Raw genomic sequence first — 27,946 nt, 5'->3', positions numbered from 1 at the left:
AAAACCTGCTGGTCATACTGGCTGGTCAGTCTGTCTTCTCAGTTGAAATTGCCTGCAATATCAACTCTGATTTTTTAAGAAAAAAGAATTTCATGTTCTAAATTGTGTTATTACTTTAGTTTAGTCCATCTCTCTGAGCTGTCTCCAGGTTTGCTAAAATGATGAATATAATAGTGTTGATTCTATTTCTTTCTCTTCAGGGTTATTATGTCAAATCTGAGTATGAGTAAACAATCATGATTCCACAGACATTTCCAGATGGAAAATAGTCTGTCTGGTATTATGCCCAGTCATTGTTTTGTAAATCTCTGTGAAAATTTCTCATATAGAGTCTTTTTAATTATCATTATTCCAGTTGCTGTTCAAAAAAAATTACCAAGATGTTAAGGATAGCATAACTACAAACAAAAGCCTAATAATAGCAATCCTAATGCTGGTTCAAAATCCTGGAATTCACTTCTTAACAGCAGTGTGGAATGTTAAAGAAAGTGAATCTCAGTGATTTGCTTTTTTTTGGTAAGGGCAAGTTGGAATGAGGAACAAGTGTAGGTCTTTCCAGTCATTTGCAGAATTGTACATCGATTAAAAATCAAGTTCCTTTTTAAGACTGTAATGTAGTGGTGTTAATTGTTGTTGAGATGAAGTGTTGCAGCTTTGACTGTGACACGTCTGTGATTGTGCTGCTGTGAAACTGAACAATATTGCTAAACTTGTATATGTATTAGTGTTGAATAGATCTCAAACAATGGGAACACTTTGAAACTGAAACCAAGATGAAAGACAGTATTATAACAAACTGTTGTGCTGTCTACCCATAAGTGAAAGGGGAGTTACGGTCTCACCTTTGTAGTTTTGATTTTGATTAAGTTTTCTTCTTGTATTTTTATTTTTGAATAAAAATGCTGATTGATATTGCTTTGATATTTTATTGATATTGATTCTTTACTTCCTCTAGGTTCTGTTGGTGCTACCAATATGAACGAACATAGTTCCCGCTCTCATGCTATCTTTACTATTACCATCGAATGCAGTGAAAAAGGAATTGATGGAAATATTCATGTTCGCATGGGCAAACTGCACCTTGTTGATCTTGCAGTAAGAATTAGCAGAATATCTAAAGAACCCTTGTACACACTGCTGTTCTGTGTTTCTGGTTCATTCTTCTCATAGATTCATAGGGATGTACAGAATGGAAACAGACCCTTCGGTCCAACTTGTCCATGCCGACCAGATATCCTAAACTAAGCTAGTCCTGTTTGCCAACACTTGGCCCATATCCCTCTAAATCCTTCCTGTTCATTTACCCATCCAGGTGTCTTTTTAAATGCTGCAATTGTACTAGCCTCCACCACTTCCTCTGGCAGGTCATTCCATACACGCACCACCCTCTGTGTGAAAAAGTTGCCCCTTAGGTCCCTTTTAGATCTTTTCACCCTCACGCTCACCCTATGCCCTCTAGTTCTGGACTACCCCACTCAAGGGAAAAGACCGTGTCTATTTATCTTATCCATGCCCCTCATGATTTTATAAACCTCTATAAGGTGACCCCTCAGCCTCTGACGCTCCAGGGAAAACAGTCCCAGCCTTTTCAGCCTCTCCCTATATCTCAAATCCTCCAACCCTGGCAATGTCCTTGTACCTCTTTTCTGAACCCTTTCAAGTCTCACAACATCCTTCCGATAGGAAGGAGACCAGAATTGTATGCAATATTCCAAAAGTGGCCTAACCAGTGCCCTGTACAGGTACAACATGACCTCCCAACCCCTATACTCAATGCTCTGACCAATAAAGGAAAGCATATCAAACACCTTCTACCTGTGATTCTACTTCCAATTAACCTTTTTTAGTTTATCTAGAATTTTTCATATCTCTGAATATCTTGGTTCTTATTATTGAAGCCCAAAACTGGAAGGGTGATAATTGGGGACATTCCAAACTCCAATGCACGCTGATCAAGCTTGGAAGTTTCTGTGGGCAGTCCTGGAACTAGCTGCTTTGGTCCTGATTTAAAATCTTAACCAATGTTGCTTTTGTTATTTTTAATTCCAGTGCCAAGAGCCCCAAAACCATGTTTGTTGCTTCAACATCAGCATCTTGATTTTTTAAAATCAAAAATAATAAGCAGTTATTATTATTACAGTGCTGAGCTGGAAGTTTGGAACTAGGGTGAGGTGGGGGAAGGGGAAATGAGGAAACCAACGCCACTCACCTGCATTCTGCTGACACGCCCCGCCCCACAGATCCCACTGTCACCATTTTTCTTGCAAGGTTACCAGGAAGCTTGCTTTTTGTCTGGTACAGTTTCAGATAACCAGTTCTAGGCCTGCCCTTCCTGATCTGAACACAAGACAATTTCATATTGTCTGGCTGCTACACAGAGTTTTGGCTCTTGAACAAATTGAATGTTTTGATTTTGCAATGAAAATAAATCATAAAATGCTTTAGTCAGCTGGTTGTCAAGTAAGGATCCGAGGAGCAGTAAAATCGACGTTTTGGGCAAAAGCCCTTCATTAGGAATACAGGCAGAGAGCCTGAAGGGTGGAGAGATAAGCTAGAGGAGGGTGGGGGTGGGGAGAAAGTAGCATTGAGTACAATAGGTGAGTGGGGGAGGGGATGAAGGTGATAGGTCGGTGGGGGGGAGGGTGGAGTGGATAGGTGGAAAAGAAGATAGGCAGGTAGGACAAGTCATGGGAACAGTGCTGAGCTGGAAGCTTGGAACAAGCGTGAGGTGGGGGAAGGGGAAATGAGGAAACCAACGCCACTCACCTGCATTCTGCTGACGCCCCCCCCCCCCCCCCCCCCCCCCCCCCCCCAACAGATCCCACTGTCACCATTCCCGGCCCCCAGAATCCTGAGGGGAACACCACCCCTGCTCATGACTCCACCCCCATTCCCCCCACCATCAAACCCACTCCAATTATGGCTTCGCCCCCACTCCAACTCCACACCCACACCAGATCCCAGCTCCCAGCCCTGCCGAGGTTTCACCATCCCTCCAGACCTCCCCCTCACTGAGGACGAACGATCAGTCATCAGCAAAGGACTTCCCTTCATCCCCCTCCGTCCATGCATCAATGAATTTAATACATGCCGTGACATCGAACACCTCTTCCGCCGCCTCCGCCTCCGAGCTTACTTTCACAATCAGGATTCCCGCGCACCTTCCGAGGACCCCTTCACCCACCTCCAACACACTGCATCCACCTGGACACCCTGCACTGGCCTATTACCTGCCCTCGGCCTCTTCATTTCCAACTGCCGCCGGGACATCAACTGCCTCAACCTGTCTACCCCCCTCCTCCACTCCAACCTCTCACCCTCACAGCGCGCAGCCCTCCAATCCCTCTGATCCAATCCCAACCTCACCATCAAGCCAGCAGATAAAGAGGGCGCAGTGGTAGTCTGGCGCACTGACCGCTACACCGCTGAAGCCAAACGCCAACTCGAAGATACCTCTTCCTACCGCCTCATCGACCATGACCCCCCCCCCCCATCACCAAACCATCATCTCCCAGACCATACAGAACCTCATCACCTCAGGAGATCTCCCACCCACAGCTTCCAACCTCATAGTTCGGGAACCCTGCACTTCCCGGTTCTACCTCCTTCCCAAGATCCACAAGCCTAACCACCCTGACCGACCCATTGTCTCTGCCCCACTGAACTAATTTCTACCAACCTCGACACTGTCCCATCCCCCCTAGTCCAGGAACTCCCCACTTCCATTTCCCCGGCCCCCAACACCTCATCTTCACCATGGATATCCAATCCCTCTACACCTCCATCCGCCGTGACCAGGGCCTCCAAGCCCAACAGTACCCTTCCACCGACACTCTCATTTGTTTGACCGATCTGGTCCTCACCCGTAACAATTTCTCCTTTGAATCTTCCCACTTCCTCCAGACCAAAGGGGTAGCCATGGGCACACATATGGGCCCCAGCTATGCCTGTCTCTTTGCTGGCTACGTAGAACAATCGATCTTCTGTAACTACACCGGCACCACTCCCCACCTCTTCCTCCGCTACATTGATGACTGCATTGGCGCCACCTCGTGCTCCCATGAGGAGATTGAGCAATTTATCAACTTCACCAACACATTCCACCCTGACCTTAAATTTACCTGGACCATCTCTGACACCTCCCTCTCCTTTCTGGACCTCTCCATCTCCATTAATGACGACCGACTTGACACCGACATTTTTTACAAACCCACCAACTCCCACAACTATCTGGATTACACCTCTTCCCACCCTACCTCTTGCAAAAATGCCATCCTGTATTCCCAATTCCTCTGCCTCCGTCGTATCTGCTCCCAGGAGGACCAGTTCCACCACAGAACACACCAGATGGCTTCCTTCTTTAGAGACCGCCATTTCCCTTCCCATGTGGTTAAAGATGCCCTCTCGTCCACATCCCGCACCTCCGCCCTCAGACCCCACCCCTCCAACTGTAACAAGGACAGAATGCCCCTGGTGCTCACCTTCCACCCTACCAACCTTCGCATAAACCAAATCATCCGCCGACATTTCCGCCACCTCCAAACAGACCCCACCACCAGTGATATATTTCCCTCCCCACCCCTTTCCGCCTTCCTCAAAGCTGGTCCTTCTCTCCGTGACTACCTGGTCAGGTCCATGCCCCCCTACAACCCACCTCCCATCCTGGCACCTTCCCCTGCCACCGCAGGAATTGCAAAACCTGCGCCCCCACCTCCTCCCTCACCTGCATCCAAGTCCCTAAAGGAGCCTTCCACATCCATCAAAGTTTTACCTCCACATCCACCAATATCATTGTATCCGTTGCTCCCGATGCGGTCTCCTCTACTTTGGGGAGACTGGACGCCTCCTAGCAGAGCGCTTTAGGGAACATCTCTGGGACACCCACACCAATCAACCACACCGCCCTGTGGCCCAACATTTCAACTCCCCCTCCCACTCTGTCGAGGACATGGAGGTCCTGGGCCTCTTTCACTGCCGCTCCCTCACCACCAGACGCCTGGAGGAAGCACGCCTCATCTTCCACCTCGGAACACTTCAACCCCAGGGCATCAATGTGGACTTCAACAGTTTCCTCATTTTCCCCTTCCCCCACCTCACCCTAGTTCCAAACTTCCAGCTCAACACTGTCCCCATGACTTGTCCTACCTGCCTATCTTCTTTTCCACCTATCCACTCCACCCCCCCTTCCCCCCCACGACCTATCACCTTCATCCCCTCCCCCACTCACCTATTGTACTCAATGCTACTTTCTCCCCACCCCCACCCTCCTCTAGCTTATCTCTCCACCCTTCAGGCGCTCTCCCTGTATTCCTGATGAAGGGCTTTTGCCCGAAACGTTGATTTTACTGTTTGGATGCTGCCTGAACTGCTGTGCTCTTCCAGCACTACTCTAATCCAGAATCTGGTTTCCAGCATCTACAGTCATTGTTTTTTACCTGGTTGTCAAGTAAGTTATAAAATCAGATTAGATTGGAGATAGCTGCTTATTGGGAGTGTACATGATGAACTGAAAGTCTCATTACTCTTCCTTTGTTTGGCTCTTGTAATGAATTGAATTTCTATTGCAAAATTACATATTTACTTTAATAAAATTAGAAAATAGATAAAGGTAGAATTCGGTGGAATTATTATCTTAACCATCCTCTCTTGGCCTCCAATTTTAACCATGCCATTCTCCAACTTTATTTTCACTCTTATATTTTCTGTTTTGCATTGTGACAAGCTTTCCTGTGGCTTCCGTCATAAGAATTCACATGGAAGTTATAATGAACATATAAAAAGACAATATACAACATAAAATAGAGAATAACTTTATATAGACACTCCTTGTCTCAAAAATGCCTGCATCTTCTTGTGCCATTTAACTTGAAGGTAACACTGATTTCGTCTCTATAAAAAATTGAGCATTATTTTATTCCTTAAAAAGTATTCTAAAATTAGAAATGTATTCTTGACGGGCCTTGGTATTTCACAATTACCTTGTCTGTCCAGTTCATAATTTTAATTCAGAATTGTGTTTTTAATTCTTGGCAACTTATTCAGGCATTAATTGCATTTTTCAATAATAAATATGTATTTCAGAAGCTTATAATGATAAAACAATGGTGTGTTAAGATACAGTTCATCCCATGTTGGTGGTACCTTTAATCTATTAATAGGGACCAGAATTAGTGAAAATGTAATAAACTAAGTCAACCTAGAAATTTTAGAAGAGGTATACAGTGTGTTTCAGTTTGGACAGTTCACATTTGTACTTCTCCAAATTGAATTTTATTCCTTATTATTTGTGCTGAATGCATAATAATGAAATACAATTAAGTACTAATTTTGATAGCTAAATGAAAATTAAAAATGAAAGATGCACATCCAAAAGGCCATAACCTGTCTATTATCTTCACAAATGTAGATGAATGTTTGTGTATTTCAACAATTTCTATTTTAATTTTATATGATGATGTTTTTCAAAAAAGTCAAATAACTTTGGTAACCGCAGTAATTAAAAGGTAATCATGAGAATTTATACAGTAATGTTTTGAGGGTCAGTGAATTAGTCCCATAATATTTGCAGGGTTCTGAACGACAAGGGAAGACTGGAGCCACAGGACAGCGACTAAAAGAAGCAACAAAAATCAACCTCTCATTGTCCACCTTGGGTAATGTTATCTCTGCTCTTGTTGATGGTAAAAGTACACATGTGCCCTATCGTAACTCTAAACTGACACGTCTACTCCAGGATTCATTGGGAGGCAATTCAAAGACGATGATGGTGAGCTTTCTTCCTCTTATTGTTGCGTAATTGAGAATAATTAATATAATTTGGTGAAATTAGTTTGTATTTAAGTAACATATGTTTTGACAATCAATTGTTCCTATAATTCACAAAGTATCTTGTGTTTAAAAGGTGGCTAAATAAAGCAGTTGTATGATTCTTATTTTCGTATTAGATTTTTGGGTACTCAAGAATATATTGATAGTGTGAGGAGATGGAATTGAGGTAGGTAGGCTATAATCTTGTTGTTTGATGGAGCAGGCTCAAAGAACCAAATGGCCTACTCTGTCCCTATGTAAATGAGTTATCCATGTAAGATATTTGGTACAAAAATAGATTATGCATTTCAACTGATCCATTTATGGTCCACTTTAGCCTTTGCCTGTCTTTGTTCTTCTATACCCATCCGCATAATCCTCTTTCTCCTTCTTCCTTGTACACTTGTCTAACCTCCTTTTTAAATGTGTCTATAGTACTTACATTAACCAATCCTTGTTCAAGGTTGCTTCATGTTCTTGCTGCTCTTTCAAAGAAGACGTTTCTTCTGAATTCCAAATTGGATGACGTGGTGGCTAACTTGTATTGAAAGCTTCTCGTAATGCCCTTCTCCATAGTGAAAACTATCTCTCTATCCAATCAATCAAAACGTTCCATAATTTATAAGACTATATTAAGTCACTCTTTCAACCGCTGTTGTTTTTGAAGACAAGAGAAATCTGGTTTATTAAATCCTTTTCTGACAGCACATATTTCTGGTAATCCTTGTAAATTGTCTCTACATCCTTTGTAGTACCTCCTTTCTATAATGTGAGATTTTAAAGTTCATACATGAGACGAGAGCATTATTGGCTTGGCCAGTATTTATTACCCATCCCTAATTGCCTAGATGGCAATTGAGAGTCAACCACATGGCTGTGGTTCTAGAGACACGTAGGCCAGACTAGGTAAGGATGTCCATTTCTTTCCCTTAGGTTGGGTTTTTCTGGCACTCGACTATGGTTTCAAAGTCATCATTAGACTCTTAATTCCAGATTTGTATTGAAATCAAAATCCTCCGTCTCCATGGCAGGATTTGAATCTGGGTCCACATTATTTGGGTCTCTGGATTAACAGTCCAGTGATAATACCTCTAAATTATCAACTCCCCTCTTGTAGTCTCAGCATGGTTTGTCAATGCTGTAGCATAACTTTTTTTCTACTTTTCAGTTCTATCTCTGATAATAATCTTGGTGTTTGGTTTGGTTTTGGTTTCATGGCTTTGCTAACTAGTGGCACAACTTTTAATGGTACACCAAGTTCTCTTTGTACCATTATCCACCTAGATTTAAAACATCAAAGTAATAATTGACTTTACTGTTCCTCTTACCAAAATATATTATCTCATCTTTCTGTGCTGAACTTGTTTTCCATTTATTTGTCTGCTCTGCAAATGTATTTGCATCCTTCTTTAATTTGTTGTAGTTAGTACTGAGCAAAACTGTCTCCACTTTTTTTCTCTGTGCCATTTGCACAATTAGGAATTATGTTTTTGAGTCGAGAAAATGGTGCTGGAAAAGCACAGTAGGTCAGGCAGCATCCGAAGAGCAGGAGAATCGATGTTTTGGGCAAGAACCCTGATCTGCAGTCCTCACTTTCTCTTAATCGTGTTTTTTCAAGTCCAGAGTCTAAACTGTAATAGTAATTGTGAACAATGGTGATCCCAAACTGATCCCGGCGGATCACCATTACCATCCTCCACTATACCCTTACTCCAACCTTCTTTTTTTTGAAGCCTGCAAACAATCTATTTTACCACTTGTTCTCTGATTATAGCATTCTCTAATCTAATTCATTGGTCATTAGGGGACATTTCTTATTGAAGGTCTTTACATCTAGTTCATTACCAGTCTCTCTGTTGGTCTCTGTCTGTCATCTCCCAACAATTTGTAGAGTTTGTGAAATGAAGGTTTTCTTTTCAAATCCTTGTTGTCTATTCATTATGATATTTTTGCTTTTAGATGGTGTTAATCTCTCCATTATTTTCCTTATCACTGTTGTTAACCTGGCTGAGTTATGAATCCGTGGGCATGTGCTATCACTCTTTGTCAAATATAGGTATTAGCTTGGCATCTACCGGGCTTTTGGCAGTACACATTTTTTTCTCAAATCAAAAATGTACCAGTGTCATTATCATGTACTTCTTTTTGACATTCCAGCAACTAATATAATCAATAGCTACAAAAAGTTAAAGTTCTTTAGGCATTTATCTATCACATACCATGGCAAATCTTTAGTGCAAGTATGTGTTTAGAACGATTATTATATAATTTGAAGTTTATCCACAATTTTATTGAAAAGGTGAAAACCAACATAGTTAGTTAAAGGGACACAAAGCTGAAGGGATGACCTGTGAGAAGCATGTAGTGTGGTTTAGACAGGCTGAGTAAGTGGGCAAATGCATGGCAGATGCAGTGTGAAGTTATTCACTTTGGTATTTGGCCATAAATTGGGAGGGGAATGCTCAGCGAGAGCTAGGTGTTCTCATGCACATAACAGGCAGTAAAGAAGGCAAACTGCATGTTGGCCTTCATAGTGAGAGGTTTTCAGTACAAGTACATGATGCCTTGCTGCAATTATAGAGGTGAGACCACACCTGGAATGTTGTGTGCAGTTTTTAGTCTCCTTATCTGAGGAAGGATGTTCTTGTTAGCAAGGGAATACAGCAGAAATTTACCAAATTGATTCCTGGGGTGGCAGGACAAGCATATGAGGAGAGATTGATTTGGTTAGGAGTGCACTCACTGGAGTTTAGAAGAATAAAGATGATCTAATACAAACCTATAAAATTCTCAGGACTAGACAGGTTGATACAGGAAGGATGTTTCTGCTGGTGTGGGAAATCTAGAACTAGGGATTGTAGCTTAAGTATAAGAGGGAGTAAACATGAGAGGAGAAATTTCTTTACCCAGATAGCTGCGAGGCTGTGGAATTTACTGCCACAGAAATTGGTTGAGGCCAACATATTGTATCTTCAAGAAGGAGGTAGACTTTGCTCTTAGGGCAACGGGATCAAGCGATTATAGGGGAAGGATGGAGTAGGATGATTATGGAGTGGCAGAGCAGACTCTAGGAGTCGAATGGTATACTCCTGGTTCTGTCATCTATGATTCATGTTAACCAGTGATCAGTCTGTATTTTTCAGAAGATTTTAATACTTGACTGTTTTTAAATGATATTTAGTGGGTTCCTCCCAAATTCCTTTTTATATTTCTTTATCAAATCAAACTGTATAGAAACAGGCCTGTGGGATTTGAACACAGGCCTCTCTGATAACAAGATGGGGACACTACTGATGTGGTACAAGGACCCTAATTTTTGGATTTGGATATTTTCTGACACAACATGTTCAAAGATGTTAATACACACCACTGGAGCAGATGGCAATTGAACCCTGGGCCTCTGAAGCTGAGATAGGGACACTACAACTCCCCCACAAGAACCCTCTCTTTGTTTTTTTTCTTTATCTTTCCAGAAGGGTTCTTGCATACAATTGAACATTTTCTTTATCCCCATTACTACCAAATCACCAGTGATACTGTTTTGGGCTTAATGACTTCCTTGGACTGAAAAGCACCTGCATCTCAATGAATGAATAATCATCCTAGATTGAGGGTGTATTTGCACCACCAAGGGAGGTAACTAATCTCTTCTTGGCACCTTCATACTGCAACGTAATCAAGATTGAGAGTTTAACATGCAGGAATGAACTTTTGGCACCTTTTGCTTTTTACACCTTTTTTCTTTATCAGTGTGCAAACATTGGGCCAGCAGATTACAATTACGATGAGACTATCAGTACTTTACGCTATGCAAACAGAGCAAAGAATATCAAAAACAAAGCCAGAATTAATGAAGATCCCAAAGATGCATTGTTGCGCCAATTCCAGAAGGAAATTGAGGATCTTAGAAATAAGCTAAAAGAAGGTATGTACAAGTGAAGTAGAAGAACATTGATTCATTGATGAAATAAAAACCATATCTGAATTAAAATATTTAAATATTCGCAGGTGAAGAAATCTCTGGTTCAGAAATGAGTGGCTCTGAAGACGATGACGAAGAAGGTGAAAATGGAGAAGGAGGAGAGAAGAAAAAGAAGCGAAAAGGTAGATGTTTGAAATCAACTTGAATTATGTTTTTATCTAATAAATAATGAGTGCGGGGATGGGAGTGTTTTAGATTTAATGTGATAGTAAGCTATATTTACAATGCATTTGAATGGGTCAGGATTAATACATTTTAAAATTTTATTTTATTTCTCCCCTCCCTATTTAACTAATTTGGGCTGATAATGTTAAAACCTCAATTTTGTTAAGCTAGAGTAATGATGCTCCATTTATTTTTCAAAAACAATTTCGATGAATATAAGACAAGCGTCAACCTTGTGTATACTGCCCCTCTCTAGTAATATGGTGTTTTGAATTGTATATTGGTTTTTTATTCATGTCTGGAATTTGTTTTTAATTCTTTCTCTGGTTATCAGGGCTACTGGCAAAACAGACATTTGTTTCCTGCGTAGTTACAGTCTAAAAGAAATTAATGAACTGCTTGGAGTTTGTGACAAGACATTTTTACTTGCAGCATCTTTAAAAACTGATTTCAAACTTTCAAGCTGACATAGTGGGATTTGGGTTTATGTTCAACTAATCCACCTACCTTGTCCACTTTTCTAATAGCATGACCATTATGCAGTCATATCTTTGTGTTTGCACGTTTCAATTTAACTGTAATACCTTGTTCCTAACTGTATAGCAGAAATCATAGTATATTCTGGAGAATGGGGATAAGTTGAAAGGTGGAATTTAAATGATGCAAACATGTTAAAATAATTTTGGAACAATAGGTGAGTTTCTAAAGCCTGCCTAACACCTGCTGTTCACCTGCCAAAACTGGGCCAGAGGTAAAATTTGGACTAGTGATTTGCATTTCAGTCTTCAGTTTTATAAGGGATGTCATGGGCTGTTTTGGCATGCTGTTTGTAAGGACTACAGTTATAATAAATTTTATTTCATTCTATCATCTTGACAGTGCCGCTAATTATTTTTTGTGATTTGCTTCGTTCCTGGGCAAGAGCAGCTGTACACAATGTTTGTATTAACTATTAGTTTTTCTTTTTCTTTCAGTGACAGTCTCATCATCAATCTTCATTGCTTTGGCCTTCTGATTTGCAGAAAATAATGATTTAATTTGTCTCTTTTCCCTTCCTTCTGTATTCACACGCTGCCTACCTGTGGCTTGCTAATTTCTTCTTAATTCAAGATCAAACAGGTTTGTGGACTTTTTTTTCATGAGTTTGAGTGGATTATTTTCCTTTCTGTATATATTTCTGTTATGTTAATAGCTTATGCAAGATCTAAACCTGATCCCAATAAAAAGTCTATTAATGCATGCTTGTATACAGCATTGTACCTTTTAATATTTATAGGCAGGTTAACTGAAATGAACTGAGATAGAAACTGAACTAAAAGTGATATCAAAAGAGATTGTAATTGGGTAGTGTGAAGACAGAATGTGTTGGGTACTCAAAATCAATATTGTGGAGAAGTAGGATTATGTGCACATCGTGGTCCCTGATGGATTTCTTCCCTCACTCATAACGATGGGGACTAGACTCAATCAAGAAATAGATGAGTGGTTGTATAAATATAAGTACAATATGGAAAAGCAAATTCAGTTTTAATGAATAATGTAATTTTATAAAAGTTTTGGACTACTTGGAATTTCCTATTATAAACTGTATCAGAGTAGCAATCTAAAATGCTGTGGTATTGTGAACAAATTGATGACTAAAAGGACTGGAAAATAGATATATTCCAGTCAGTTCTCTGGAATTGTCAGTGTAGTGATTTGTTCTAATTTTGGCAATAATAACTTAGCTAAAAATTCTGTGTAAGTCACCCTATGGGAATCTAATTTGTAGTTTATTGAAAGATCAAATTTATCAAAACTTTGAAAGAGCATGATATCAATTATTGAGTGTAGTATGCGACTAGAAATGTATGCTGCATGATCTAATTGAATGATGCAACAGTTTAAAGGGAACGTCTGCCCCTACATCTATTGGTTAGTTTATAATACAGAATTACTTGTCGCAATATTTGAAAAAGTTGGACTTAGAACATCCATAATGCATTGAGAGATTATTAACTAGTTTCAAAATCTCCCACTTCCAAAGTGCATGTCAATTTGTTTATGTTTGATTAGCTCAAATAACAATTGACTATTAATAATGCTTATTCATTCCTTTACAATCTGATGTAAAAACCTAATAGTGGGCAACTCTAAACTGTCTGAAACAAGCTAATGAAATTCACAATAATACCAGAAAGTACTAGTGAAAGTCAGCAGCTTGGCCGCATCTATGGAGAGAGAAACAAAGTTCGAGTCCAATCTGACACGTCAGATTCGAAATATTTCATTTTCTCTCTCAATAGATACTGCCAGACTCCAGGACTTTGTTTTTGTTTCCAGCATCTGCAGTATTTTGCTTTGAATTAAAATCTGAATGTTTCTTGGGTAACACAAAATAACTTAAAATATACACTGAAATAACGCCAGAAAGGTCGTCAGACCCTCTTACCTGTACAGGGCCGTTCCTACACCAAACTTTGTTCCCGGAAATAAACTTTCTGTCTCACTTAGCAGAGTCTTTTGTCTGGCATTGGCGTTCCTGATGCCGTTTCACCCTCTTCTGCTTCCCTACCCCCCCACTTTTAATCTTGTGAGGAGTCTTCCCATTAGTAACTTTGTTCGAGCTATTCCTGTAGTTGCATGAGGAATGGTCTTATGTTCAAGTAGGAACTGGGACAGTTTGGTATCTAATGAAGGTGTAGGCGGTTTCTTTAAGCCTGCTTTCAAAGTTTAGACTGCTATTTCTGCCACACCAATGGATGATGGACAGTATGGAACGGTCTTTGTATGTTGAATACCATTTGAAGTGCTGAAGTTCTCTGTTGTTAAATAATGACTCATTATCTGTCTGGAAGTTTGCGTACTGCAAAAGTTGGGCTCTGTTTTTCTATCGTTGTCTCCATGTTTGACTAATGAACTCTGTGCACACGTCTAGCCATTTTGAGTGGGCATCCACAATGACTAAGAACATTGAGCCTATGAAAGCATCTGCATAGTTGATGTGTAATCAAGTTCATCTTTTTATGCAGCCATTCCCACAAATGTGACGAGTTGCTCATAATAATGTTTATTCTTGTTGGCAGTCTAGGCACTGCCCCACCAATGCAGCTATGTCTGAATCCAGTCCTGGCCACCAGATGTAACATCTTGCTGACAGCTTCACTTTGGAAACTCCTGGATGACCCTGTTAGAGTTCATCCAGTATTTGCTGGCAACCCTTGCTTGGGACAGTCACTCTTGCTCCCCACAATAATATGTCCTCTGTTGTAATTTGTCTCTACGGGTTCAAAAAGGTTTCATTCCTGGTTGTGACGGCACTTTGATTTCCATGCTCATCATTAGCTCTGAATGGAAGTGTGTGCAGAAAATTTAAAACTATTAGAGTCTTCCAGTGGTGGTACCACTGGCATGTATCTGCTAGTGAGAGGCAGCTCAATACGTCAGCTTTCTGTATTTGGACTCCCGGAGGGTGTTCCTATTTGAAGTTATATGCACGTAGAAATAGAGCCCGCAGCTGAATTTGGCTTGAAGCTATGAGCGGTACTATCTTGTCCTTTTTAAGTAGTCTGAGCAGAGATTTGTGGTCTGTTATTATTGTAAGGTTACATTTCTAAATATATTGGTGGATCTTCCTGACTATAAATACGACTGCCAAACCTTCCTTCGCTATCTGGGTATGTTCACGCTCTGCATTAGCCAAGGACCTGGATGCGTACACTGTTGGGTGCTCTTCTCCATCGGGCCTCCTATGAGCAAATACTACCCTGATGCCATACAAGGAGGCATCACATGTTAATAACAGATCTCGCTTGAAATCATAGTGTGCCAGCTCCTTAGAGAATGATAGCTGTTTCTTCACTTTCCTGAAAGCTATGGCTTAGCTAAATGACCATTTCCAAAGCTGACTTTTTTAAGAGTTGATGCCAGGATGGAGGCCAGGTTATGTATGAACTTTCTGTAGTAATTCACCAGCTCAAGGAAAGACCTAAGCTCCGGTACAGATGCGGGGTTCATAGAGATGTACAGCACTGAAACAGACCCTTTGGTCCATCTTGTTCATGCCGACCAGGTATATTCTAACCTAATCCAGTCCCATTTTCCAGCACTTGGCCCATACTGCCTCGAAACCTTTCCTAATCATTACCCATTTAGATGCCTTTTGAATTAGGAATTGTACCACCCTCCACCACTTCCTGTGGCAACTCATTCCATACACGCACCACCATCTGCATGAAAATGTTTCCCTTTGGGTCTCTTTTAAACTTTTCCTCCCTCGCCCTACACTTATGCCCTCTAGATCTGGACTCCACCACCCCAGAGAAAATACCTTGTCTATTTATCCTATCCGTGCCCCTCATGATTTTATAAACCTCTATGAGGTCACCCCTCAGCCTCCAATGTTTTCCTGTAGTTCAAATCCTCCAACCCTGGCAACATCCTTGTAAGTCTTTTCTGAACCCTCTCAAGTTTCACAATATCCTTCCGATATTGGGTGGCACAGTGGTTAGCATTGGGACCAGGGACCAGGGTTCAACTCCCGCCTTGGGCAACTGTCTGTGTGTAGTTTGCACATTCTCCCCATGTCTGCGTGGGTTTCCTCTGGGTGCTCCGGTTTCCTCCCACAGTCCAAAAATGTACAGGTTAGGTGAATTGGCCATGCTAAATTACTCGTAGTGTTCGGTGAAGGGGTAAATGTGGGGGAATGGGTCTGGGTGGGTTGCTCTTCAGAGGGTCGGTGTGGACTTGTTGGGCCGAAGGACCTGTTTTCACACTGTAAGTAATCTAATCTAATCTAAAAGGGAGACCCAGAATTGCAACATCCCAAAAGTGGCCTAAGCAATGGTCCTGTACAGGTGCAACATGAACTCCCAATGCCGAAATTCAATGCTCTGTCCAATAAAGAAAAGCATACCAAGTATGTCCTTCAGTATCCTATCTACCTGCGACTCCACTTTCAAGGAACTATGAACCTGCACTCCAAGATCTTACCATTAAGTGTACAAGTCCTGCTCTGATTTGCCCTTTGAAAATGCAGCACCTCTCATTTATCTAAATTAAACTCCATCTGCCACTCCATGGTCCTTTGGCCCACCTGATCAAAATCCCTTTGAAATCTGAGCTAACCTTCTTCGCTGTCCATGACACCTCCAATTTTGGTGGCATCTGGAAACTTACTAACTATATCTCCTATGTTCACATCCAAATCATTTGTATAAATGATGAAAAGGAGAGGAGCCAACACCAAATCACTGGCTCAGACCTCTAGTCTGAAAAGCAACCCTCCACCACCACCCTCTATTTTCTACCTGCAAGCCAGTTCTGTATACAAATGGCTAGTTCTCACTGTATTCCATGAGATTTAACCTTGCTAACCAGTCTCCTATGGGGAGCCTTGTCGCACGCCTTACTGATTTCCAGATAGATCATGTCCACCGCTCTGTCCTCATCAATCCTCTTAATTACTTCTTTAAAAAAATCAAATTTGTGAGACATGATTTCCCATGCACAAAGCCATGTTGACTATCCCAGATCAGCCCTTGCCTTTCGAAATATATGTAAATCCTGTCCCTAAGGATTCCCTCCAACTATTTGCCCACCACTAATGTCAGGCTTACTGGTCTTCAGTTCCCTTGCTTTTCTTTAACATATTTCTTAAATAATTTCTCCACGTTAGCCAACCTCCAGTCTTCTAGCACCTCACTAACTATTGATGATACGAATATCTCAGCAAGGGGCCCAGCAATCACTTCCCTAGCTTCCCACAGAGTTCTAGTATACACCTGATCAGGTCCTGGGCATTTACTCACTTCTATGCATTTTTAGACATCTAGCGCTACCTTCTCTGTAATATGAACATTTCTCAAAATGTCACCATCTACTTCCCCACATTCCATATCTTCCATGTCCTTCTCCACAGTAAACACTGATGCAAAATACTTGTTTAGTATCTTCCCTCATTTTATGTGGTTCCACACATAAGTTGCCTTGCTGATCTTTGAGAGGTACTGTTCTCTCCCTAGTTACCCTTTTGTCCTTAATCTATTTATAAAATCCCTTTGGGTTCTCTTTAACTATTTGCCAAACCTATCTCATGTCCTCTTTTTGCCCTCCTGATTTTCCTCTTAAGTATACTCCTACTGCCTTTATACTCTTCTAAGGATTCACTCGATATCTGCTGTCTATGCCTGACATATGCTTCCTTTGCTTAACTAAAACCTCAATTTCTTTAGTAAGCAGCATTCCATACATCTACCAGCCTTTCATCCAAACAGGAATATCCAGTCTCTGGACTCTCGTTATCTTATTTTCCAGCTGTCCCTTTACCTGTGAACAGCTGCCCCCCACCCTCAATCAACTTTTGAAAATTCTTGCCTCATACTGTCAATATTGTCCTTTCTCCAATTCAGAAATTCAACTTTTAGATCCAATCTATCCTTTTCCATCACTATTGTAAAACTAATAGAATTATGGTTGCTGGCCCCAAAGTGCTCCCCCACTGACACCCCAGTCACCTGCCCTGCCTTATTTCCCAAGAGTAGGTCAAGTTTTGCACCTTCTCTCGTAGGTACATCCACATACTGAATCAGAAAATTTTCTTGTACACACTTAACAAATTCCTCTCTATATCTAAACCTAAACACTATGGCAGTCCCAGTCTATTTTTGGAAAGTTTAAATCCCCTACCATAATGACCCTAATAATCTTGCAGATACCTGAGGTCTCCTTACATATTTGTTTTTCAATTTGCGGCTGACTACTCGGGGGGGTCAATAATACAATCCCAATAAGTTGATCATCCCTTTCCTATTTCTCAGTTCCACCCAAATAACCTCCCTGGATATATTTCAAGGAATATCCTCCCTAAGTATAGCCACAATGCTATCCCTTAACAAAAACGTTACTCCCCCTCCTGCCTTACGACTGTTTCAATCCTTCCTATAGCATTTGTATCCTGGAACATTAAGCTGCCAGTCCTGTCCATCCCTGAGCCATGTCTCTAATTGCTATGATATCCTACTCCCATGTTCCTCACCATACTCTGGTGAGTTCATTTGCCTTCTCAGTTAGGCCTCTTGCATTTATTTCAATGCAAGAGGCCTTGCATTTATTCCTGATGAAGGGCTTTTGCCCGAAACGTCGATTTCGCTGCTCGTTGGATGCTGCCTGAACTGCTGTGCTCTTCCAGCACCACTAATCCAGTATTTGGTTTTCAGCATCTGCAGTCATTATTTTTACCTTGAAATAAATGCAGTTTAATTTATCAGTCTTACCTTTGTTCTCTGCTTTGTTTCTGCCTGCCCTGATTTTTTGACTCTCTCCTTTTCCGAACTGGAACCATCTCAGATTGATCTCTTTGCTCGCTATTTCCTTCGGGTGTTCTCGCCCCCCCCCACCGTACTAGTTTAAATCCTCCTGAGCAGCTCTAGTAAATCTCCCTGCTAATATACTATTTGCCTTGCAATCTATCCTCCTTGTACAGATTACCTCTACCTCAGAATATTTTCCAGTGTCCCAAAAATCTGAACCCTTTTCCGCTGCACCAGCTCCTCTGCCACACATTCGTCTGCTCTCTCCTCCTTTTCCTCCCCTCACTAGCTCGTAGCATCGGGAGTAATCTAGATATTACTACTCTCAAGGATGTCCTTTTTTAAATTCTTGTCTAACTTTCTATATTCTCCCTTCAGAATCTCATCCTTTTCCCTTCCTACATCATTAGTTCCAATGTGTATAATGATCTCCTGTTGGTCCGTCTCCCCTTTGAGAACATCCTGCACCCTCTCAGAGATCTCCTTTATCCTGGCACTAGGGAGGCAAAACATCATTCTGATTTCTTGCTGCTGGCTGTAGAAACATCTGTGCCTCTGCCTAGAGAGTCACCTGCCACAATCGATCGCTTGGAACCCATGCACCTCTGTTCCATTAGAGCCATTCTCGGTAACAGAGACTTGGCTGTTCTTGCGACATTCCTCTGAGACTCCATCACCCCCTACATTTTCCAAAACAGCATACTTGTTTGGGATGTGGGTAGCCACAGGAGATTCCTACACTACTAGCCTACCCCTCCTACCTTCCCCTGAGTTAACCCATCTACCTGACTTTGCAGCTTTTCTCCCTTCCTATAACTGCCATCCACCACCCGCCCCCATCTCCTGTAGATTGTTTATTGCCTCCAACTGCTGCTCCAACCGATCCATGCAACATGATAGGATTTGCAACCAAAGACACTTCTTGCAGACATTTTCATCAGTAACATCAAAACTCTCACTAAACCCCCACATCTGACAGGACAAGTGCATCACTCTACAATAGTTAAAGGCCATCTTTGCTCCTTCGCAATCTACAGACTCAGAAAGTAGCACTGTCTTATTGCTCTCAAAAAAGCATTGCTCCAAGGCTGACGTAACACTTACGGCTTATATTTTTAAAATTTAATCAAGAGATAGATCTCAATAAAACATATAATCAAGAAAGAACTCACTTTACTCACTACTGTAAATTTACAGCAGGGCTACACTTAAAAACTATGCACTTATCTGTTCTTGTCCCACATAGGTTCCTCCAGGTTAGCTGTGAATTTTGTTGTTTGTTACTTCGTTACTTTTTTCCTAGACATTTTCCAGTGTCCAGAGATACTTGAACTCAAGCAGCAAAGGCAGTAATTGTGCAGATTCACTGCTGTGTCACGCAGCACTATAGGTTTCTTTCTCTGACCATGTGGTCACTGCCTTTGTCTGTCTTCCTCCTTTTTAAAGTGCCGTTGTATTGATGCTTTGTTCCCCAAAGTTTCAAAACAATGCAACAGTATATAAACAGTAATTGCTGCTCCTGGAATTCAAGGAAATCACCTCCAGCACTTAAAATACCTCAAAAAAAGGAACAACTCCTACAGCCACAATTTTTTCCTGTCCTCCATTTTAAATTACCCAGAATCAGGCTCCTTTGATTGCCCTCACTTTATCTTCTAGTGGGTGCCACAATGGTCTTGTCAACTCTGTAGCCCAAGTAGGTGCCTGGAACACATGTTTTCCTTCTAAAGGGTAGCCCACCTGGGAGAAACATCTAAGGACTATGTCCAAGTTCTCAAAGTGCTCCTTTTTGGTCTTCTCTGTTATTAGCAAGTCATCCAGATAAGTGGTGCCCTACATATGGTGACTTGGGGTGAACCTTGTAAAATATACCGTATCGGCTACTGGGAAACTACATAGGCTGATCTTACTTCAGATGGCAGTCTTATATATTAGAACAAATACTAATGGGTGTTAATTGTAACATACTTCTGAGAATCCTCATCTAACTGCATTTACAAGTATATGTGCTGTGATTGGAAGTGTGTCCAGAAAATTTAAAATCATCTGCTTTTCATAAGAGACTGGAACCAAACTTGTACACTTAATCTGTAAAGTTCCCCTCTTATAGGATCTCATTCCAGCCGAGGTCTTGCACAAACGTTAGGGTTGGAGTCTGGAACTAATCACCGAAACAGTCGCGTCATTATCAACCTCCATTAGAACTGTGTGACCATTTAACGAGATGTTTATTTTGATTGGTTTTGATTTGGATGTTGCTAAGCAATTTATCTGTTCCAACCAGATGTAGGTGGACTTTCCAGAGTGTGTACTCTCCTGGATACTGGCCTTATGCATTCTGTTAGTCAATTTAGGTCCAGTAGGACCCTTTGCTGTCTTGAGTCTGCATACTGGCAGCAACTACAGTGACTTGCTGGCCCGGATCCTGAAGGAAATTTTAACTTTGGCTTGGCTTTGTTTTGAGGTTTTGCTCTGGGTTGACCTAGAGTCCCTCTGTACAGGATATGTCCTGAGTGAGGTTTTACAAGTGGTGTTCCCTGAGCTCAGATGGACTGATGCGGGTGTCCACTTCCATCAGAATACCTTGCAGCTCATATGCACCACTTGCTGCATTTTTCAATGATAAAGTCAGTTGTAGTGCCTGTTCGAAGTCCAGTCGGGCTTCTGTCAGTATGCACTTTTGCCTGGTTACATCATTAATGCCACTCACATCATCGCTGAAATAACTCCACAGAGCCTGGTATCCTGTCACCAGGTCATCCTTTATTTACATGAGGAGAGTCATTGACTCTGATCCAACTCCCTCAGAGCCAGCTCTCAGAGTGAATAGGATGTCTGACACTCCTGTTCTTTTTTTTAGTGAACAGAACCTCTGACATTCCTGTTTGTTTATTTTTTTTCCTTTTTTTTCTTTTTATTTGAGCAGGACGTCTGACACTCCTGTTATAGAGTCATAGAGATGTACAGCATGGAAACAACCTGTCCATGCCGACCAAATATCCCAACTCAATCTAGCCCCACCTGCCAGCCAATGCTCCCCGATTGGGGCTGTTAATTTGGTCCAATCAGGGAACCCATATTCTGAGAGGTCCACCTGGCTGACCTTATTACAATCACGACATATTTCAAACAATTGTTAAACATGTCTAGAAAATTGTCCTTACTCAGGTTCCATCAAATGTATTTTTTTTGTCAGGTGGCCAGCCCACTTTGGGAGTTGCTGCTTTGTGATGCTTGTGCTCTTTCACCGGTCGGTCTGTTCTTAGTGTTGTTTTGTCTCTACATTTTTGTATTATCACCCTGCAGTGAGCGATTTCAGCTCCTTCACATTAAATGCCTTGCTTTAATCAAGACTGCTTCTTGCAGGTACCTGATGATGTGTATGTTCTGGTAGCTGAGCATTTCTCTCTTGCCATGATAAAGCATTCCCTTGAATGTTCCCACAAGCTTTTTGCCCAGCTGCTCCATACTTACCTTGACACAAATATTCATATACCAAAATATTCAGCAGACAGCCTTTTCGTACCATGCAATGTGCAGAACTGAAAATTGGTATGCATTTTGAAACAAAATAAAGTTATCAGCATTGCTTTACAGTATTCTTAATGACATTGTCATCATGCTAATCCAGGTCACGCAACTGAAAATGTAAAAATGTGATCTGCTGAATAAGATTGAACTTTTTTGCTTTGAAGGAAGAAAGAAGGTATCTCCGGAAAAGATGGCAGAAATGCAAGCAAAGATTGATGAAGAGAGAAAAGTTCTTGAAGCTAAGCTTGACATAGAGGAGGAAGAAAGGAATAAAGCCAGAGCAGAACTAGAGAAAAGAGAGAAAGATCTGCTGAAAGCACAGTAAGATTTTAAAAATTCATACATGGGATGTGGATGTCACTGGCTAGACCATCATTTATGGCCCATGCCTAATTGGCCAGAGGGCATTTAAGAGTCAACATTCTTGTGGGTCCAGAGTCGCATGTAGGCCAGACCAACTTAAGAATGGCAATTTCCCTCCCGAAAGGACATTAGTGAACCAGATGGTGGTTTTTTTTCTGACAATTGACTATGCATTTATGGTCGTCATTAGACTCTTAATTCCAGATTTCTTATTGAATTCAAATTCCACTATCTGCTGAGGCAGGACTCAAACCTGATTTCCCAGAACATTATCTCGGTCTCTGAATTAAAAATCCGGCAATACTACTACCACAAAGCTATCTTCTCGCCTTGGAGAGTATAGAAGTTCAATAAACTAAAACATTGACATTAAGTTTGATAAAGTTAGTAACGTATATTAATGCAGACTCTGTGCTCCTCTCAAAATCATAAAGATTTGGGATATTTTCATTGGAAAGAAAGAATCAAAAGTAGATGTGGTCCATACCATAGATATTTGAATACTGTGCTGGTCAGTTCAAAATGTTTTACATACTCACTTTAATGAGCAGAAATTCATGGACTGATGAGCAATGATGATGGTGAAAAGCATCAACGTATAGAAGTTTCAAACTTAAGATGCAAGAGTGTAAGTGATCATGTGATCAAATTGACTGGTTTTATGATCACAAAGAATGTTTTGTAGATGGGCTCCTGTCGGATCTTTAAAAGATGTAGGATGTATACCTTGTATTTAAGAGAGGGTCATATAATACTTCTGGATTGTGGTGATTCCTTCTGCCATAATGTTAAGGGTTTAGATGGAGAGGAATTTGTTAAGTGTGTACAAGAAAATCTTCTGATTCAGTATGTAGATGTACCTACTAGAGAAGGTGCAAACTTGACCTACACTTGGGAAATAAGGCAGGGCAGGTGACTGAGGTGTCAGTAGGGGAGCACTTTGGGGCCAGCGACCATAATTCTATTAGATTTAAAATAGTGCTGGAAAAGGATAGATCGGATCTAAAAGTTGAAGTTCTAAATTGGAGAAATGCCAATTTTGATAGTATGAGGCAAGAACTTTCAAAAGTTAATTGGAGGTAGATGTTCACAGGTAAAGGGACGGCTGGAAAATGGGAAGCCTTCAGAAATGAGATAACGAGAATCCAGAGTAAGAATATTCCTGTTGGGGTGAAAGGAAAGGCTGGTAGGTATAGTGAATGCTGGATGACTAAAGAAATTGAGGGTTTAGTTAAGAAAAAGAAGGAAGCATATGTCAGGTATCGACAGCTTAGATCGAGTGAATCTTAAGCGTATAAAGACAGTAGGAGTATACTTAAAGAGGGAAATCACGAGGGCCAAAAGGGGACATGAGATAGTTTTGGCAAATAGAATTAAGGTTTTTACAAATACAATAAGGATGAATGGGTAACTAGGGAGAGACGAGGGCCCCTCAAAGATCAGCATGGCTGCCTTTGTGTGGAGCCGCAGAAAATTGGGGAGATTTGAAACGAGTATACTGCATCAGTATGTAGAACATATAGAATGTCGGGAAATATATGGTGACATCTTGAAAAATGTCCATATTACAGAGGAGGAATGCTGGATGTCTTGAAATGCAGGAAGGTGGGTAAATCCCCATGACCTGATTCGGTGTACCCTAGAACTCTGTGGGAAGCCAGGGAAGTGGTTGCTGGACCTCTTGCTGAGATATTTGTATCATCGATAGTCACAGGTGAGGTACTGGAAGACTGGAGGCTGGCTAACATGGTGCCACTATTTAAAAAGGGTGGTAAGGACAAGCCAGGGAACTATAGACCAGTGAGCCTGATGTCGGTGGTGGGCAAGTTGTTGGAGGGAATCCTGAGGGACAGGATGTACATGTATTTGGAAAGGCATGGACTGATTATGGATAGTCAGCATGGCTTTGTGTGTGGGAAATCACATTTCACAAACTTGATTGAGTTTTTTAAAGAAGCAACAAAGATGATTGATGACGGCAGAGCGGTAGATGTGATCTATATGGACTTCAGTAAGGCATTTGATAAGGTTCCCCACTGGAGACTGATTGATTAGCAAGGTTAGATCTCACGGAATACAGGGAGGACTAGCCATTAGGATACAGAACTGGCTCAAAGGTAGAAGACAGGGGGTGGTGGTGGAGGGTTGTTTTTCAGACTGGAGGCCTGTGACCAGTGGAGTGCCTCAAGGATCAGTGCTGGGTCCTCTACTTTTTGTCATTTATATGAATGATTTGGATGCGAGCATAAGAGATATAGTTAGTAAGTTTGCAGATGACACCAAAGTTGGAGGTGTACTGGACAGCAAAGAGGGTTTCCTCAGATTACAACAGGATCTTGATCAGATGGGTCAATAGGCTGAGGAGTGGCAGATAGAGTTTAATTCAGATTAATGCGAGGTGCTGCATTTTGGGAAAGCAAATCTTAGCAGGGCTTATACACTTAATGGTAAGGCCCGAGAGAGTGTTGCTGAACAAAGAGACCTTGGAGTGCAGGTTCATAGCTCCTTGAAAGTGGAGTCGCAAGTAGATAGGATAGTGAAGAAGGTGTTTGGTATGCTTTCCTTTATTGGTCAGAGTATTGAGTACAGGAGTTGGGAGGTCATATTGTGGCTGTACAGGACATTGGTTAGGCCACTGTTGGAATACTGCGTGCAATTCTGGTCTCCTTTCTATTAGAAAGATGTTGTGAAACTTGCAAGGGTTCAGAAAAGATTTATAAGGATGTTGGCAGCGTTGGAGGATTTGAGCTATGGGAAGAGGCTGAACAGGCTGGGGCTGTTTTCCGTGGAGCGTCGGAGGTTGAGGGGTGACCTTATAGAGGTTTACAGAATTTTGAGGGGCATGGGTAGAATAAATAGACAAAGTCTTTTCCCTGGGATGGGGGAGTCCCAGAACTAGAGGGCATAGGTTTAAGGTGAGAGGGGGTAGATATAAAAGAGACCTAAGGGGCAACTTTTTCACGCAGAAGGTGGTATGTGTATGGGATGTACTGCGAGAGGAAATGGTGGAGGTTGGTACAATGGCAGCATTTAAAAGGCATTTGGATGGGTATATGAATAGGAAGGGTTTGCAGGGATATGGGCCGGGTGCTGGCAGGTGGGACTAGATTGGGTTGGGATATCTGGTCGGCATAGATGGGTTGGACTGAAGGCTCTGTTTCCATCCTGTACATCTCTATGACTCTTATGTCACCTTGTTACTTTTGAAATATAACAAGTTGAGATTGAATAATTTTTGCTTGGTATCTTTGGGAAGGAATCATTTCATCATCTGAGAAACTTCCAGCTAACAAATCAATATTCATTTTGTCTAACTAATGTACTGACTACTAAAAAATAATAGTGATAAGAACAACGCTTATGTTCAAGTTCTAGCAAACCCACATGGACTTATAGACTTTAAAATCCTGAGTGGCTATCTAAGTTGCAATGCAGGTCGACAGGGTAGTGAAGAAGGTATTCGGTACACTAGCCTTTATTGGTCAATGCATTGAGTATAAGAGTTGGAATGTCATGTTGCTGCTGTACTGTACAGGACATTGGTTAGATCGCTTTTGTAATACATTGTTCAATTCTGGTCTCCCTGCTATAGGAAAGATGTTGTGAAATTGGAAAGGGTTCAGAAAAGACTTAAGAGGATGTTCTCAGGGTTGGAGCTAAAGGGAGAGGCTGAATAGTCCGGGGCAATAGAACATATAGAACATAGAACATAGAACAATACAGTACAGAACAGGCCCTTCGGCCCACGATGTTGTGCCGAACATTTGTCCTAGCTTAAGCACCTATCCATGTACCTATCCAATTGCCGCTTAAAGGTCACCAATGATGCTGACTCTGCCACTCCCACAGGCAGGGCATTCCATGCCCCCACCACTCTCTGGGTAAAGAACCTACCCCTGACATCGCCCCATACCTTCCACCCTTCACCTTAAATTTTATGTTCCCTTGTAACACTCTGTTGTACCCGGGGAGAAAGTCTCTGACTGTCTACTCTATCTATTCCCCTGATCATCTTATAAACCTCTATCAAGTCACCCCTCATCCTTCGCCATTCCAATGAGAAAAGGCCTAGCGCTCTCAACCTATCCTCATACAACCGATTCTCCATTCCGGGCAACATCCTGGTAAATTTCCTCTGCACCCTCTCCAAAGCTTCCACATCTACACACAGTACTCCAAATGTGGCCTTACCAAGGTCCTGTACAGCTGCAACATTACCTCACGACTCTTGAATTCAATCCCTCTGTTAATGAACGCTAATGCACCATAGGCCTTCTTACAAGCTCTATCCACCTGAGTGGCAACTTTCAAAAGCTATGAACATAGATCCCAAGATCCCTCTGCTCCTCCACCTTACTAAGAACCCTACTGTTAACCCTGTATTCCGCATTCTTATTTCTCTTTCCAAAATGGACAACCTCACACTTGACAGGGTTGAACTCCATCTGCCACTCCTCAGCCCAGCTCTGCATCATATCAAAGTCACTTTGCAGCTGACAACAGCCCTCCTCACTATCCACAACTCCACCAATCTTAGTATCGTCTGCAAATTTACTGACCCACCCTTCACCTCCCTCTTCCAAGTCATTAATGAAAATTACAAACAGCAGAGGACCCAGAACTGATCCCTGTGGAACTCCACTTGTAACTGGGCTCCGGGCTGAATATTTACCATCTACCACCACTCTCTGACTTCGACCGGTTAGCCAGTTCTCTATCCAACTGGCCAAATTTCCCACTATCCCATGCCTCCTGACTTTCCGCATAAGCCTACCATGGGGAACCTTATCAAATGCCTTACTAAAATCCATGTACACTACATCCACTGCTCTACCCTCATCCACATGCTTGGTCACCCCCTCAAAGAATTCAATAAAATGTGTAAGGCAAGACCTACCCCTCACAAATCCGTGCTGGCTGTCCCTAATCAAGCAGTGTCTTTCCAGATACTCGTAAATCCTATCCCTCAGTACCCCTTCCATTACTTTGCCTACCACCGAAGTAAGGCTAACTGGCCCATAATACCCGGGGTTATCCCTATTCTCTTTTTTTGAACAGGGGCACAACATTCGCCACTCTCCAGTCCCCTGGTACCACCCCTATTGACAGTGAAGACGAAAAGATCATTGCCAACGGCTCTGCAATTTCCTCTCTTACTTCCCACATAATCCTCATAATCTTCCCTGAAGAATTGGAGGTGAAGGGGTAAAATTGTAGATGTTTATAAAATCATGAGTATGGATGGGGTGAATAGCCATGGTCTTTTTCCTAGGGTAGGGGAGTCCAAGACTAGAGGGTGTGGGTTTAAAGTGAGAAGGGAAAGATTTAAGGGCAACTGCTTTTTAGATAGAGGGTGGTGTGTGTATGAAATGAGCTGCCAGACAAAATGGCGGACTTGGATATAATTACAACATTTAAAAGGCATCTGGACAGGAACGTGAATAGGAAAGGTTTAGAGGGATCTGGGGAAAGGCTGCCAAATAGGAGTAGGTCAGATTGGGATGTCAAGTCGGCATGGATGAGTTGGACTGAAGGGTCTTTTCTGTGCTGTATGACTTTATAAGTGGAGCTGTACATGAAGAAATGGATATGCCAACTGAAGGAAATTGACAGTTGGCAATCAGGAGGTTTGCTTGGCCATGTTTAACTAGATTCCTAGGATCTACACTCAGTATTGAGGATTTCAAAGGCCACTGCTTTCTGATATCAATGTGCTGCTGTCACGTCTATGGGTCTTTCTTACAGGTTGGACAGATGTATATTTCATAGTTGTTTTGGCGAAGTCTGACAAAGGTTGTGATTCTATATG

The 27,946-nt window shown here is 41.7% G+C and overlaps 1 protein-coding gene across 1 annotated transcript in view; it reads left to right on the top strand.

Annotated features, from left to right (window-relative positions):
- Positions 1–27,946, top strand: part of kif3a (kinesin family member 3A) — a 63,240-nt gene that overhangs the window by 18,451 nt on the left and 16,843 nt on the right. The window contains exons 6-10 of the mRNA XM_072590432.1: positions 956–1,095; positions 6,569–6,766; positions 10,558–10,732; positions 10,816–10,911; positions 21,939–22,095. Of these exons, the coding sequence (XP_072446533.1) occupies positions 956–1,095; positions 6,569–6,766; positions 10,558–10,732; positions 10,816–10,911; positions 21,939–22,095 (766 nt within the window). The remainder of the gene's footprint in view (positions 1–955; positions 1,096–6,568; positions 6,767–10,557; positions 10,733–10,815; positions 10,912–21,938; positions 22,096–27,946) is intronic.

This window comes from Chiloscyllium punctatum, chromosome 20 (genome assembly GCF_047496795.1).
Source record: "Chiloscyllium punctatum isolate Juve2018m chromosome 20, sChiPun1.3, whole genome shotgun sequence".
Classification (NCBI taxonomy): Eukaryota; Metazoa; Chordata; class Chondrichthyes; order Orectolobiformes; family Hemiscylliidae; genus Chiloscyllium; species Chiloscyllium punctatum.
The sequence above is the reverse complement of the archived record's forward strand: the minus strand, read 5'-3'. Positions and strand labels throughout refer to the sequence as shown.